The sequence below is a fragment of the Giraffa tippelskirchi genome, chromosome 6 (assembly GCF_054371585.1).
Source record: "Giraffa tippelskirchi isolate mGirTip1 chromosome 6, T2T-mGirTip1v1.2.pri, whole genome shotgun sequence".
Classification (NCBI taxonomy): Eukaryota; Metazoa; Chordata; class Mammalia; order Artiodactyla; family Giraffidae; genus Giraffa; species Giraffa tippelskirchi.
Genome location: NC_137280.1, coordinates 44704542 through 44720649, shown reverse-complemented (window position 1 = coordinate 44720649; position 16108 = coordinate 44704542). Strand labels below are relative to the sequence as shown.

At 42.2% G+C, this 16108-nt stretch overlaps 1 protein-coding gene across 9 annotated transcripts in view; it reads left to right on the top strand.

The window, feature by feature from the left end:
- The window catches only part of SULF1 (sulfatase 1), a 211122-nt gene that overhangs the window by 132415 nt on the left and 62599 nt on the right, over positions 1–16108 (top strand). For all 9 annotated transcript variants that reach the window (XM_081501819.1, XM_081501820.1, XM_081501817.1 and 6 more), the window contains 5 exons: positions 9191–9341; positions 10270–10445; positions 12100–12228; positions 12499–12555; positions 13324–13453. In XM_081501819.1, coding sequence (XP_081357945.1) covers positions 9191–9341; positions 10270–10445; positions 12100–12228; positions 12499–12555; positions 13324–13453 — 643 coding nt within the window. The remainder of the gene's footprint in view (positions 1–9190; positions 9342–10269; positions 10446–12099; positions 12229–12498; positions 12556–13323; positions 13454–16108) is intronic.

The following is a 16108-nucleotide window of genomic DNA, read 5'->3' as shown; positions in this document are numbered from 1 at the left end:
CACGGTGGGTTGAGTGATTCAGCTTCTGTTTGCTGCTCAACCGGGGCTTTGGAGCCCCTAAAATGAGATCCACTGTGTCTCCCACAGACCTTGAAAGCCTTGAATTCTGGGCATCTTTGTCGTCAAGGTCTCCCTAGCTGCCACAGGAGGAAAGGGCTGGAGAGAGTCCATGTGCATCTCTCTTGGGGCTGTGAGTGACTGCCTGGGTTCACAGTTCAGGCTGCACACAAAAGGAGTGAGACAAATTGAAGACAAGCTTTCCATTGTGGCGCTCGGAGCTCCTGAATGGCTGGTCTCCTTAGCGAGAACATGAGCAAGGCATTCAAGCAAAGGGATGCAAGAAGTTAAGTGCTTTGCAGAGATATTTGGCAGGCCCTGTGAAAACAGAGCAAGAAGCTGTAGGTTCTGCCCTGTCGGGGGCAGGGGAGGGGGATGCAAGCCATGTGAGCACTTTCCTTGAGGTTGCCTTCCTTGGTGGTCAAGCATTATCCAGATGTCTTTCATCCGCCTTGTGTTAGAGCTATCTGACCCCCACTGCCTGGAGCGAATGTATCAGGTTTCCATGGTGTTTGCCATCGCCAACAAAGAAAGGAAGCCAGTTCAATATTGAGGCTAGAGGTTATGCCAACCAACTAAGAAAGAGAACAGATTACCGACCACATGGAACAGGGGACCCTGTTTAATCAGACAGTGGCACAGCCACTCTTGGCCTCTGAGAGATCTGAGGGAGCCTCCATCATGATAATACATATAATCATTCTTATCACAAAGCCCTTCACTTTGACTAAGACTCTACTTCACTTTCCAGTAAATTCTGTCCCCCGTATCCTCATAATAATGCTAAAGCCTCATCCTCTTGGCATCATTTCTCTCTCCTGGCCTCAGTGTTGTGATAATACTCACCTGTGGACAAAAGCTGATGAGAAAAGAGATTACATTTGCCTTCTTGATGATTCTGTGAGATACCGAGTCTCCCTTGACATTTTTCCACCAACTATGCCTCCATGAACTTAAAGAAAAATTTTGTTCCAGTTCAATAGCTCTTTCTTTCTGCCCCTGGAAATGCGTTTGACTCTGTACACACACATGCACACACAAACACACACATGTCTTGATTTCACAGGTTCATGTGAAATCAAAGTTTGGGTAGAACAATCCACATCAACTAACTTGCAGAAATTGTTCTGATCGTGGAGTTTGGGATGGACACAGAATGTCAAAGGGACAACTACCTCTAAGGAAGCCTCAGAACATTTCTGAAACACCTTTGTTAACTAAAGTTGAAAAGAAAGGACTCCCCTGGCAATACAGTGGTTAAGACCCCATGCTTCCACTTCAGGGGGTGTGGGTTCGATCCCTGGTCAGTGAACTAAGATCCCACATGCTGAGTAGTGTGGCCAAATAAATTAATTCAAGCTCGAAAGAAATGTCTTGCCTTAAAAAGAATTTGCACATTCTCTCTTCATTTCTTCCACAAATACATAAAAGAATATACTTTCAAAGAGGAGAGAATTTTAAATCCTCCATCAACATTTCTGACTTGAGCAGGATTAATTGCCCCCTTTGTGGCTCAGCTGGTAAAGAATCCACCTGTAGTGCAAGAGACCTGGGTTCGATCCCTGAGTTGGGAAGATCCCCTGGAGAAGGGAAAGGCTACCCACTCCAATATTCTGGCCTAGAGAATTCCATGGACTGTATAGTCCATGGGGTCGCAAAGAGTCATAACTAAGCGACTTTCACACACACACACGCACTTCCCGTATTACTTCTCTATTCTTCTCTCTGTCATTTACTTCGTATCCCATTGCACTGGCTGTTTACTCAGATCTTTGATGTCCAGTTACACAACTTCAGAATATCCACACTCAACACCACACAAATGACACCCTGCTGCTATGCAAGGCAGCTCTTTCCTGAAGGCAGGACATAACCATCCATCTCTACCTCCCATTGCCTAGTGGGCACAGCTCCTGTTGTTTTAGTCGTACGATACATTTTTGTTTAGCAAATGCATCAACATGTTAACCCTTCCAACTAGCTGACATTAAAACCCTTTTAAAAATAGTATGAAAGTAGTTGAACAATTGGTTTTATGAATTAAAGTTTACCTAGTGATAGTATAAATCCATAACTTTTTAGATTAAAAAATGAATACCCAAAGTTTATTAAAAAAAAAAAAAAAAAGACTCAGTGGCTTTGCTCAGGTCACGTAAGTAGGTAGGGATGAAGCTGGAGCTCAAACTCCACTCTTCTGGACCCTAGATCTTCCCACTACACCAGGCCTGTTCAGTATCTGTCACAGTCACAATTTTTAGTAGAAGTGTTCCCTATGTATGTACTGACACAATTTCTAACTGGAGTTTGTAGCATCATTGGAAGATTCTTTGAATTAGTTTTGTGATATGCCATTTCATTGTAAGGTTTCCCAGCTGGCACTAGTGGTAGAGAACCTGCCTGCCAGTGCAGGAGATGTAAGAGACTTGGGTTCAGTCCTTGAGTCGGGAAGATCCTCTGGAGAAGGAAATGACAACACTCTCCAGTATTCTTGCCTGAGAAGTCCCATGGACAGAGGAGCCTGGAGGGCTACAGTTCATAGGGTCACAAATAGTAAGACACAACTGAAGCGACTTAGCATGTATCTTTTTTTATTGTAAAGTTTTAGGATGCACCTGTAATCAAGACAATTTGATGTTATCCTGCATGTGTTCAGTTGTTACCTACCTAAAGACATTTTAACTCAAATGGGGAATATCTCCACAAAGTCTCATCAAGTTTCATTTTAGTGAAGGCTGGGATGGTGTGGCTTGGGAGATTGTCTAGAATATCCAATTTTAATAGTTTGAGTGTGTACTTCTTGAATCTGTACAACCAGCTTGTTCTGAGAATTGAGACCTGTTTTTCAGTGAGTGATGATCCTGCTACCAATAAGGGTATTAAGAGTTAGGATTTTTGTTGTTGTATGAGACTAAACGGGTGGCTTCCCTGGTGGCTCAGTGGTAAAGAATTTACCTGCAGTGCAGGAGACCACTTGCAGTGGAGGAGATGTGGGTTTGATCTCTGGCTCAGGAAGACCCCAGAGAAGGAAATGGCAATCCACTCCAGTATTCTTGCCTGGGAAGTCCCAGGGACAGAGGAGCCTGGCAGGCTGCAATCCGTGGGATTCCGAGTTGGACACAACTTAGCAACTAAACCACCACCACCATGAGACTAATAGCAAATGAAGAAAACACATGTTCAAATATAAAATACTCGAAATGTATTTTCTTTGGGGTGACAGCAGAGGCCATCAGTGGTACCAAATGAACTGATAAGTTCTTTGTGTTTCCCCGAAAATGGATTTAATATGCAACACATGCATTTCTTGAAACTATTTCTGTGCTACTAAGAATTATTCTCCTAAAATGTCCACCAATCAAAAAGAAAGGGGACATGATTTATTTGAGAAATCTTATCCTTGTTATGTCAATAAGCAATGTTAGCAAGAAAAGCAAAGCCTGGGGAGAATCATATTTACGGCAAAAGTTGAACATGCAAGTGCAGTGGTCTGAGGGATCCGTCTGTGAGCTACTGTGCTGAGCAACTGTATTTTTGTTCAGTTGCTCAGTCACGTCCAACTCTTTGCAACCTTATGGACTGTAGCCCACCAGGCTCCTCTGCTCCAGGGGTTCTTCAGGTAAGAATGCTTGAGTGGGTTGCCATTTTCTGCTCCAGGGGATCTTCCCAGACCAGGGATCAACCCACGTCTCCTGCATTAGCAGGTGGATTCTTTACCACTGAGCCACCAGGGAAGCCCACGCTGAGCAATAATGCTGAACAAATGATGACTAGAGAAAATTAATGTGCAGAGAAGCCTTGCTGGGGAAAGCTCACCTTTTATAAGTATTGGAATCATCTGTTGAGAGTTACAGGTGCGTTCCTGAGAGTATAAGGTCTGGAGAGCACAGTTCTGGGCCAAACATGTATCTGAACAGACACAGAAAGCCTCACCAGACCAGACACACATGGCTGACACTCTGACATGAATTTTTGAGGTTTGCTTTTCTTTTTATGACAATCTGATCCTTTGTCCTCTCCATTTCCAAGCAAAGAGTCAGCGTTCTCTACCTTTTCGAATATGTCTCCAGGGTGTCGTGGAGGGTCAGACTTGATTCTGTATTTGCAACAAACGTAGGAATACAGCAGCTGGTGGGAGGCATCTGAATGGGAAACAGAAGCAGCTAATATTTTAAATCAGGATAATCAGGATAAAAGCTAAGCACTTTAGGACTTACTTTTTAAATATTTATTTATTTGGCTGTGTCAGATCTTAGTTGCGGCACATGGAATCTTTGTTGCTTCACGAGGGATCTTTGGTTGTGGTGCACGGACTCTCTAGTTGTGGCACGTCGGCTTAGTTGCTCAGCAGCATGTGCGATCTTAGTTCCCTTACCAGGGATCAAACCTGAGTCGTGCCCTGCATCGCAAAGTGGATTCTTAACCACTGGACCACCAGGGAAGTCCCAGGACTTACTTTTGATAGAAGAAATGTATGGATCACTTCTCCTTTTAATAATGGGAGTTTGAGATGCTTGTTGGAGAGGACAGTTCAGTGTGACATCATGAAAGGAGCAGGGTTCTCAGCCTGTTCTTTTCTGAGCCACCTCCATATGCTTTACTGTCTCATTTGTAAAATGGGAGTATTTCATTTTCTTGGGCTTCAAAATCACTATGGACGGTGACTGCAGCCATGAAATTAAAAGACACTTGCTCCTTGGAAAGAAAGCTATGACAAACCTAGACAGTGTATTAAGAAGAGACATCACATTGCTAACAAAGGTCCATCTAGTCAAAGCTGTGGTTTTTCCAGTAGTTGTGTATGGATGTGAGAGTTGGACCATAAAGAAGGCTGAGTGCTAAAAAATTGTTGCTTCTGAATTGTGGTGCTGGTGAAGACTCTTGAGAGTCCCTTGGACAGCAGAGAGATCAAACCAGTCACTCTTAAAGGAAATCAACCCTGAATGTTCATTGGAAGGACTGATGCTAAAGCTGAAGCTCCAATATGTCCACTTGATGTGAAGAGCCAACTCATTGGAAAAGACCCTGCTGTTGGGAAAGATTGAAGGCAGGAGGAGAAGGGAGCAACAGAGGATAAGATGGTTGGATGGCATTATCGACTCAATGGACATGAGTTTGAGCAAGCTCCAGGAGATAGTGAAGGACAGGGAAACCTGAAGTGCTGCAGTCCATGGGATCACAAAAAGTTGGACACGACTTAGCAACTGAACAACGAACTACAGTAAGAGGCCCTGCCCTCTCCAGGCTGCCTCAGCCATCAGTGAGCTGTGAAGTGATTAGCTCTCTCCCAGCTTCCTATAAGTATGGGTATGAGTGGTCCCAGGTTTTGTCCTATGAAGCCTCTGTGAAGCCTCACAAGAACTGTTTGAAGTTCTTGCTCCTATTACAGATATGTGGGAACAGAGGCTTAAAGAAAAAAAAAAAGTTGCTCCAGATCTCACACTAGTAAGCAACAGTCCTGGGCCGAGAATTCAGGTCTGATTCCAGACTCTTCTGGAACAATCGGATATGTGGTTTTCCACCGTTCCCTAAAACAGTCACCTGCTTCTCTGTGTCTCATGTTTTCAGCCAACAGCTCCCAGCTCCGTCTGAATCACTGTAAGTTGATTCTTAGGGCAGCAAGCCTTCATTATCACAGGGCAGAGGGACAGAAGAATGCATCTTCCAGGAATTTGGCAGACACCAACGGGAGGCACCCACAGGTCTTTGGCAAAAGATCAATTTTCAACAACTGTCAATTCCAGCAACCCCCGACCTTCCACCTGCAGGCCCCTTGAACAGCTGCTATTCTGTGGGAAGCAGTGGCAGCCTGTCTTCCCCTAAAAGGCAAATGGTTATCCCCGCCTCCTGCTGAGACCCCACCTGGGATCTTGTCCCCAGAGCTGGAGGGGGGGTGGTCATCTCTCACATTCAGAAATTAAGAGAAAAGAAGAAAAAAATGGGATGGGGGAAGAACAACTTTGACAATAGACCCAAACTCTCCCTTTTAATAAAAGCCAGACTGAACATATGTCATTCTGTAAATCCGGGAGTCCAATTTGAGGCTTGTAATTTGCTGCGAGCTTCCCTGTTCCTCAGGGCGAGGTGGATGGAGCCGTGCCAAGCACTGGAAGGTAACCGGTGGAAGATACGATTTACCCACTATGAGCCTGCCTCTTGGCTCCCTATTGTAATTTTTATTTGTGTTTGAGGTTTTGTGGTTTAAAAAAAAAAGTCAACTAGATTTATTTTAAAATTAAAGCACACCAACATCAAAGGCAGTAAGAGGAGGCTGGTGAGGTATTATGAAGAAAGCCTGTGTAATCTTTTATAGCCGTATTCTTTTTCAGGGCACGTATCAGAAAGTGGTAAAGGACCTTTCGTGACCAGCTTGCTCTATTTCTCTGACCTCAAACTCCCCCCAGTGGTGAAAATCTCTTTCCTCTGGGATTTAGAAGCTCCCCCTGCTCTCCTCCTCCTCTTCCGTCTCTTCCTCTAATCCTGTTTGTAAGGTTACACGCTGTGTTAAGAATAAGAAACCCGGGCTTAAATCCTTTCCTACTGCCCAGGCTTCTGAAATACAAGGGTCTCATTTGGTCTGTGGTGCAATCGGAGATACGAAGAACCCTTTCAGACCAGAAATGGTACCATTCGGTTCATGAGTTGTCTGCTTGGTGAGCAGAGGAAACTGTCGTGCTAACAGTTTCTCTGATAAAGAATGGCAAGTGATATCTGAAAATTTGTTTATTTAATGTCACGGATTTTTTTCCAACCCAGATCCTTATATAGAGTAGATTTGTTTATTGGCTCATGTAGGAAACTCAGGTACTTCTTTGTTCTGGGCACTTTAAAGAGATAGATGATAGATAGACAAACAGACAGGTTTGGAGGTTTTAGAGGGTGAGAGGCTGAGTATTTTTTTTTTTTTTTTGCTGCACCATGCAGCATGTAGGATCTTAGTTCCCCAACCAGGGATCGAACCCACTCCCACTGCATCGGAAGCACAGAGTCTTAACGACTAGACCACCAGGGAGGTCCCTAGTCAGATGTGTTGTTCCTCAAAACAGATTTTTATGAGATGCTCTTATCCCCATTTGCAGGTGAGCAAATTAAACTACATTTACCTACCCTAAAAATATGTCTCTTTAAAAGGGAGTTGCCTGACACTTCTCAGCATAACTTGTACACTTTTAGGGACAGTTTCTCTCCTATGCTCAGTTTTATATTGGCATTCGTTAACCAGCCAGCATCCATACAGATCATTAGGGTAACTTTCTGCACAGGAAGGCCAATCGTACCAAAACAGCATTTTCAACTACCGAAAGAGAAGTGCTGCAAATCCACTGGCGGAAGAAAATGTATAGTAACAGGTGGCATATATAGAGCTCCTTGTGTATAGTCACGCAGCTCAGAAACTCCAAGTTTCCTCGATAGGAAATTCACTCCATGACGGAACGAGTGGAACGTGGTCGAGGCTTCTGGACTCACCAGCTCACAGTCACTGACTGTTTCTCTAGTTTTATAATGTAAACAATGTCATGGGGTCCCCTGCAGTCATCATTATCCACCGTCTTTCACTGATAGGCTCCTCCCCAGAACAGAGAGCAGTAATCAGATTCCTCTATCAGCCTAGACTATCTCTTGTTCTGAGAGACTGGCGATTTGCACAGTTGTGGTTTACACAAAGAGCAACCTCAGATGCAGGAAGCCCCCATCGTTTTACTTTCCCTTCATTTTGTTAAAGCAAATGAGCTTTGGAACCAAGTCCTGGTTTGATTCCCTGCTAGTTTTGTTAATCTGAGAAAGTTAACTTTGCTAAGCCTCAGTTTTCTCACCTGTAAAATGGAAATGATAAACCTATTTCCCAGAAGAGCTGAGCTAATTAAATGAGTAGATGTGAACAAAACACTTAGCACAATCCCTGACCCATGGTAAATACTGAGTTTTCACTATTAAACAACGTTTACAGGCTTCCCTGGTGGGTTTACAGGCTTCCCTGGTGGCTCAGACGGTAAAGAATCTGCTTGCAATGCAGGAGACCCGGTTTCAATCCCTGAATCAGGAAGATCCCCTGGAAAAGGAAATGGTGACCCTCTCCAGTATTCTTGTCTGGGGAATTCCATGGACAGAGGAGTCTGGTGGGCTACAGCCCAGAGGGTCTCAAAGAGTCAGACTTGACTGATTGACTGACTTTCATAGGCTTATCAGCTAAGGAGAAAGTTCAAGCACACTATAGTCTGATGGAGAGGTCAAATGAAAAACAAACAATTCTCAGTGTGAAAAGCATAGATATATCGTAGCATAGATATGTTCTTTGGGAGTGTGAAGTGGCAGCATCTTATGATCCGGGGAGTTGGGGAAGACTTCAAAGAGAAGGTGATATACTTTACAGGTCCCCGAAGGGGAAGTATGGGCACCACTTAGATCTCTATAGATTAAATATAGGCTTGAACCTCCTGTCTTAGAACAATAGGACTCACTTCCCTGTAGTTAGCAAAAATTATGCCTGCACCTATATTGATTTGTCTATAATGAACAGCTTTACTGATAAACATGTATATTGTAGTAGACTTGATTGTAATTCTAGCAAATCCAATAAATTGATGGTATCTATATGTGAGGTTAGGAATGAGAAAAATTCACAGAGATTAGATATATAAGCAATCAATATAATATCCTAGTAAATTCTAGAGATAAAATGTGTTGAAATTATGATTTTTCATCATTGCACATAACATATTAGTGACTATATTTAATAGCCTAATTAGCAGTAAAATTTTACGAGTTAACATCACCATAAGAACATTCCCTTCTACATTACTGAGTTTTATCTGTAAATTTGTAACATGACCACAATCATCTCGAGGTATTTTTACACATTTTATTCAATGAACCCAAATGAACTTGTACTAATTAGATTTTCACTGCCAGTCTTGGTTTTATAAGTTTGAACCCATACACCTTCAGAGAACTCGTGTAGTCTGGGGTGGTGCAGACTTGAAATCTCTTTACAAACACAGAGATGTACCAGAGAGAAAAATTCTTTAGCTGTGTCTAAATTCTTTCCTAAATGGTTATTTCACAACTTTTAACATGAAATATTTCTCTAAATGACTAAAAAGCATATATAGTAAGACTCCTTTCTGGATAATTGCAGAACTCCTAGTTATAACTATGCGCCCAATATGGACAAACACTGGATTATGCAGTACACGGGACCCATGCTGCCCATCCACATGGAATTCACAAACGTTCTACATCGCAAACGGCTTCAAACTTTGATGTCAGTGGATGATTCTGTGGAAAGGGTAAGCCCATGAACCTGCCCCAGGGATAGGTTTTGGTCCAGCTCCCTTGTGTAGACGCATTCTTGCCAACCCTGTTTTTGTAGTAGTAGTTGTTGTTTTTCATTTTGAGAGAGTGTAGTGGCTGGGTATTCTGTGAACTCATCATCCCCCCCTCATCTTGTTCTCTTTCCAGGCTTGGTTCTTGTGGAGCCAGTAGCAAAAAGGAGATATTATTCAAATCATGACATCATAAATCAAGGGTTATCACCACAAATACCTTCAGGAATTAAGCAAATAGTGTAAATAGCTAAAGCAGATTGAGTATAAGGCGATAGGGCATGGTGGGGATCATGGTGAACTCAAATCTAAACTCCCTCATCTAAAGCAAGGAGCAACTATTCAGCTTCAACTAATTTTGGTCATGTGAAAATATGGATCCAGTATTAAGTCTTCTGACTTTTAAAAGAAGCCAGAAATACAAAAACTGTAATTGAAATTTCCTGAATTTTACAAGATAACATAAACCAAACAAGACATGCCTAAAGGCTGGATGTAACTGGATCAGGCTCAGAGGTAGCCTGTTTTTAATCTTTGATAACTAAATATGAGTGATGATAGTCAAATTTTCTTTAAAATGGATTTTTCAAAGTAAAACCTTAAAGTTTGATGGTAGAGGTTGTTTTGTGTTTTTTTTTTTTTCAAATAGGCAAAAATAAGCCAGATTAAAAAAAGTTATTATATAAGAATCAACTGTATTACTGGACTTTTTCCCTCCAGGGTTTCAGGCAACTTGAAAAATGTGTATAAACCTACATGTTTGTCAGCCCTATTAAAGCAACTCTTGCCTTCTAAAAATAATGGAAAAAAGATTTGAGGGGAATCATGGCAGTGCTATTGTCATCTTACGCCATCACAATTGTTTCTGACTGAGGTCTGTGCTGTGTTTCAGCTATATAATATGCTTGTGGAAACGGGTGAGCTGGAGAACACTTACATCATCTATACTGCCGACCACGGTTACCATATCGGGCAATTTGGATTGGTCAAGGGGAAATCCATGCCATATGACTTTGATATCCGCGTGCCTTTCTTTATTCGTGGGCCAAGTGTAGAAGCAGGATCCATGTACGTATTTCTCTGTTTCCAACATTCAACTGTCATAGCTCGCGTACGTCTGAGATAATTCAATTACCAATCTCAGGGTCTGGTTTCCTTTAGTCCAAACAAAAAAGGGTGAGTGTAGGTTCATAATTTAGAAGACAAAACCTCCCGCCTGCCCCACCCCTCCCCCAGCCCTGCCACACGCTAAATTAACTAATGTCTACTCTTTCAAGAGAAGGGAAAAATAACTGTATCAGTGATTAACTCTCTCAAACCGACCAAAATCCATGAGACTGTGAACACAGACATAGAATGTGATTTTAGGTGTATCATCCTTACCTTCTTTGAATCTTTTTTAAAAATGATAACCAGTGCCATCCTCTTGGTTGTTTTTTTAAAAAATTATTACTGAAGAATTTTTAAAGGAAATTAAATTTTGAGAACTTTAAAGTTTAAATAATTTTAGATACATTTTATTTAATTAAAATGTATTTAAATGAACTTTAAATGAATTTTAAGGAAAGAAGCCTGAAGGACTGGAATTCCATTTCTGTCATCTTAAGTCACTGCATCCCTTTGCAAGTCAGTATTCCCATCATAAATGGGTTTCGTATGCCCTGCCAAGCACATCAGAATGTGTAGTGTAAAATGAGATCCTGTACATGAAATGGTTACGGAAAGAGTGAAAGAAAAGAGTGCAAGTAGAATTCAAAACCTGGGATGACCCTTCAAGAGCATCCAGTCTGGACCCCTGATTTCACAATGAAGAAGCTGCACAGACAGGGTTCGCACGCCTCTCTCAGAGTTCCCCTGTCCTGGATGTGACAGCAGTGGGGCCCGGATGCCAGATAATCTGAGTCTCATCTACATGGCTTGTCTGCTGCTGCATTCCAGTGCATGCTGGGGAGGAAGTGATGGCAATAAGAAGGGCCTCTTTGGGAAATGTTATTATGTCTTTCCCGAGCTTCCTGGATGGCTCAGCAGGTGAAGAATCCACCTGCCATGCAGGAGACACAGGAAACGCAGGTTCGATCCCTGGTTCAGGAAGATCCCCTGGAAGAGGAAATGGCAACGCACTCCAGTATTCTTGCCTGAAAAAAATCCCATGGACAGAGGAGCCTGGTGAGCTACAGTCCACAGGGTCACAAAGAGTTGGACACGACTGGGTGACACACGCAGAGGAGACGCGTGCACACATGCATTGTCTCTCTCCAGATCACTGGAAACCCCTGGGGAAGCGTTGGATCTAGAGTTGGAAGGCTTTATGTTTGAAAGGCTAGGCAGCATGCATTGAATTCAAGTATAAAAACCTTGTGTCCTTTTTCATAAGATTGATTTCAAAGCCCTAGTTCAACAGAGAAGTGATGGACTCTCAGGTTTCAGAAGAAAATATACAGCCTACAAAAGCCAAACATCAGGCCACAATTTGTCTGAGGTGTGGCCAGAGCTCAGGGGGACAGGCCTGTCTCCAACCTGACCCCTGTGACAGTCAGTCTTTCTCTTGGTTCCAGTGGCTGAGCACTGGGGCACCTCCCAAAATCAACCACCATTCCTAGGCAACCAGATGAGAGGCTGAGAAGCAGTGAAGGCCAGGGAGTACTGGGATGGGAAAAAACATCCCTGGTGGGGCCCTCCACTGGTGCTGGGTCCCAGGCGTGACCATCTTGTCCCTTTACAGAGTCCCACAGATCGTTTTAAACATTGATCTGGCCCCTACGATCTTGGACATCGCGGGGCTCGATGCGCCTCCTGACATAGATGGCAAGTCTGTACTCAAACTTCTGGACCAGGAAAAGCCAGGTAACAGGTGCGTCAGTTTCATTCCCCTCAGCCAGCCCCGAGCACACCAGCTCCCAGAGCCAGCCAGCAGCCCGCAGAAGTGGAGGCAAAATACCCTCCGCCCCCGGGGATCACTTTGAGCTGAGCACTTCCTCAGCTGTTTGTGAATGGCGTGTTGATGAAGATGCTGTCCTGGTCTGCGGGAAGCAAGGAGTGTTGCTTTAAATAAACTGTTAGCACAGATCCATTTGGAAAAGTGTCCCAATGCCAACAGTAAATATTATTACTTTGCTTCCAGGTTTCGAACAAACAAGAAGGTCAAAATTTGGCGTGATACATTCCTCGTGGAAAGAGGGTAATTATTGGTTCTTGGGGTGCTTCTGGGAACGAGTCTTTGTGGGCAGCTCTCCCTGCTGGGAATGTTTTTCCCCCTTATTTTGGTTTACTAAGCGTGTGGATTTCGTAAACCTAGTCATAAGACTCATCCTCCTCTGGCCAGCAGAGTAATGACAGCTGAGTCAAAATTGCAAAGATGGGACCACAGTCTTTATGAGGCTGTGGATTCCCACGGCATGTCTCCACCTCAGTTCCTAACTGGACCGATTAATTGACTTTCTCAATTATCCCTCCCAAGTTCTGCCTGATGGCCTTCCACTTCTTTCCCTTATGTGCCTTTCCTCATTTTGAATTGACAAATAGATGAGATTGTATTAATAACTGTTCCAGAGTCATTTCTGGATTTCTCCTTTCTATTTGTAATGTCCATTGTCTTTGTTTTTCTCCATACTTACCCTAGGCGAGAGAAAAACATTTCTATCATTGCTTTTTAACAAAAACGAACTTTGAGCCTATAAAGCTGAACGTTTATGCCCAAAGTTTTGAAATGAAGATTTTGGAGGAAATGATTCTTCCTTCCCTGATCTCTCGTCTTTATAATTCCCAGCTTGTAATTTTCCCAAAGGACTCATGAAATGTTGGGTTCCTGTGGGTAGAGACTTGATAACTATTTATTGCTTTTTGGACAGTGTGGAGTCATGTGACAGGAAAGAAAAAAAAACAGGCAGGTCGCAGTGAAAGTCATTTCAGATCACTTCTCACATAAGCTTTTCTCTTTCTGTCAAAGGAAATTTCTTCGTAAGAAGGAGGAATCAAACAAGAATATCCAACAGTCCAATCACTTGCCTAAATATGAGAGGGTCAAAGAACTGTGCCAGCAGGCCAGGTACCAGACAGCGTGTGAACAGCCCGGGCAGGTGAGTGGCTCAGCATTTCTGCACCACCACTCATTTGCTTCTCCATTTCTAATGTAAAAGACTCGCAACATGTCAGATAATGGACATTTATGTTTAAGTTAGCTTTTCATAGCAGTCATGGAGTGCTCGCTGCAACACTTTTCCACTGACTGAGCAATGCCTGACTGGTCCAAGCTGGGTCTCCTCATCACTGCTTGGGCTTTCTCCATTTAAAAAAGATGGTGCTTCTGGTGAAATGTCTAGATATCCACCTAGTTAGCCAACGTCAGTTCAAGATATCAGACTTAGGAAGTAGATAGTTCTGTGTTAGAAAGTTCAGAGACTGTTTGCATCTAAGGAGAAAGAAACCCCTACCCCTCCTAACTGGTCATCAGGAAGTGCTGAGAGATAGCTTAATCAAGATCTGGGGCAGATACTGAGCCTCTGGACAGCAAACCACCCCAAGAGCCATGATTGGGTTTCCCCACCCTGGAGTAAGATCAGATGTCATCTAATCCAGAGAGGAGGACAGAATCTGTGACCAAGGTTGAGGAATGAAAAGGGAAAACATATACTGTCTGTTTATTGTTTCTACCTGTGGTCACAAAGTTACTGACATCAAATATTTCATTAGAATCAATCCTCTTCATTTATAGAATATTAAGTAGAGAACTCAGGGCTACCCAGAACACCAACTGTTACCAATAAGAACTGAAGAATTAGCATGTGGTGAATTAACATAGACCTGTTTTTAAGGAAACTGAGAACATAGGAACACAAACTAATTTAAGCACTCTTGCTTGAAATCTATGCTAGCTGGGAGAAATACACTATGTCATGATGAGAGGGACCAAATTTCTGCCTAAGTCATTACAACTTAGAACAGAATTGGAGGAAGGAGAAAAAATAACATTTATTGAGCTTTTGTCTTTTTTTAATATTCTGAGCCTAACACTTCCTTTATTTTTTTATGGAAAGACATTTTATATATAACAGTGAGTACATGTCAATCCCAAACTCCCAATCTGTAAGGCACTGTGTGCAGTGTTTTATACACATTAGCTCAATTTAATCCTCACCTCTGTCGAGAGAGGCATAGTCATTTTCAGTTTACAATCTGGGAATCCATAAATTGTCTGATTCCAAAACTCAGGCCACTTTGTGCCTTCCAAGGTAAATTTTTAACAAGAGGAAGAGAAGTTCAATTCTGTCTTTCTGTCCTTTCTTGCTTTTTTTGTTAAATCTGACCTCTGGATAGTCACTCAGCTAGCCAACACCAGTTCAAGGTATCAGGCACATAAAATGGGTAGCCCAGTTATTATTAAAATGGCCTCGTTTCTTACACGCTTTTTATATGGCATCTAACCATATTGAATAGATGTTCATAATAAACTACTTGACCCTCATCCGCTCTGTATTTCCTTGTGCCTTTTTGTACACAGGAATCCCTTTGAAGTGGAAAAAGGTGAGGAGGGAGGGCTATTGAATTAAGGGATAAAACCAAGCCTTCATAGCACTCTGCTAAGCCTTAATTTTCAAGTGTTTAGTGGAGAAGCTTAGACCTATTCATTATATTTTAATTTGAAGTCTCCAAATCCTTCTTGTGGAAGCTCCAAGTAGTATTATGACTAAAACCTCAGAATTGTTTTGTAGCTCTAAAATGATTTTTATGAGGCAGCCTCAATAGACTAATTTTACTTCTATTTAGGAGTTGGAAATGTTCAGTGTTAAATATATCTCATGCACATTAGTGATCTTGTTGCTATTTCAGCTAAGTGGAGAGACTTATAACCCTTTGAAGATAAGGTACATGGCCTACCTTTCAGTATACACTTTTGCAAACCACTCTATATGGCTCATGCTGAAATTTTAATTTATGCCCTCAAGGGCAAACACAGCATAAACTAGATTACTGGCACCGGCTCTTCACTCATATGCTGAATGCTAACTATGTTAAAAACTTCACTTTGCTTTTTTTTATAGTTTTCTAAATGTGTTTTGCCCCTGTGAAATGCTTTCATGTGTGGCTCCCTGGAATTTTCCTCTGTTGCTTTATTTTGTTAATCAGTCTGAATTTGGTTTCTATTACATGGCTCAGATGGTAAAGAATCTGCCTGCAGTGCAGGAGATCTGGGTTCAATCCCTGAGTCGAGAAGATCCCTGGAGAAGGGAATGGCAACCCTCTCCAGTATTCTTGCCTGGAGAATCCCATGGACAGAGGAGCCTGGCAGGTTCCATGGGCTCGAAAAGAGTTGGACACAACTGAGTGACTAATACTTTCACTTTCACATAAGCATATGAGAACATTAGCAATGATCTCTTTGAGAAGTGCCTGAATTAACGGGCAAAGAATTAGACTCGGTACAATGGTGATTTCTCTCCATAGGTGGTGGCAAACCATGCCTTCAGAAGCTGAGAACTTTGAGAAAATTTTGAGCCTCTTCAAGGCAGTTATTAAACCTATAAGTCCAGCCTGACATAGCTTGGTTATATTCTATAGAATCATTGTATGTTGGTTTTTTGCTCTTTCTTTTTGGCTCTACTTTGAAGATTACCTTTTTAAAAAAAAAATGATAAATTTTCATTTATTATCATTTATTTCATTTATTTATGAGCATAATTTAAATAAAGTTATCTTTTATTTATTTATTTGGCTGCTTTAGATCTTAGTTTCGA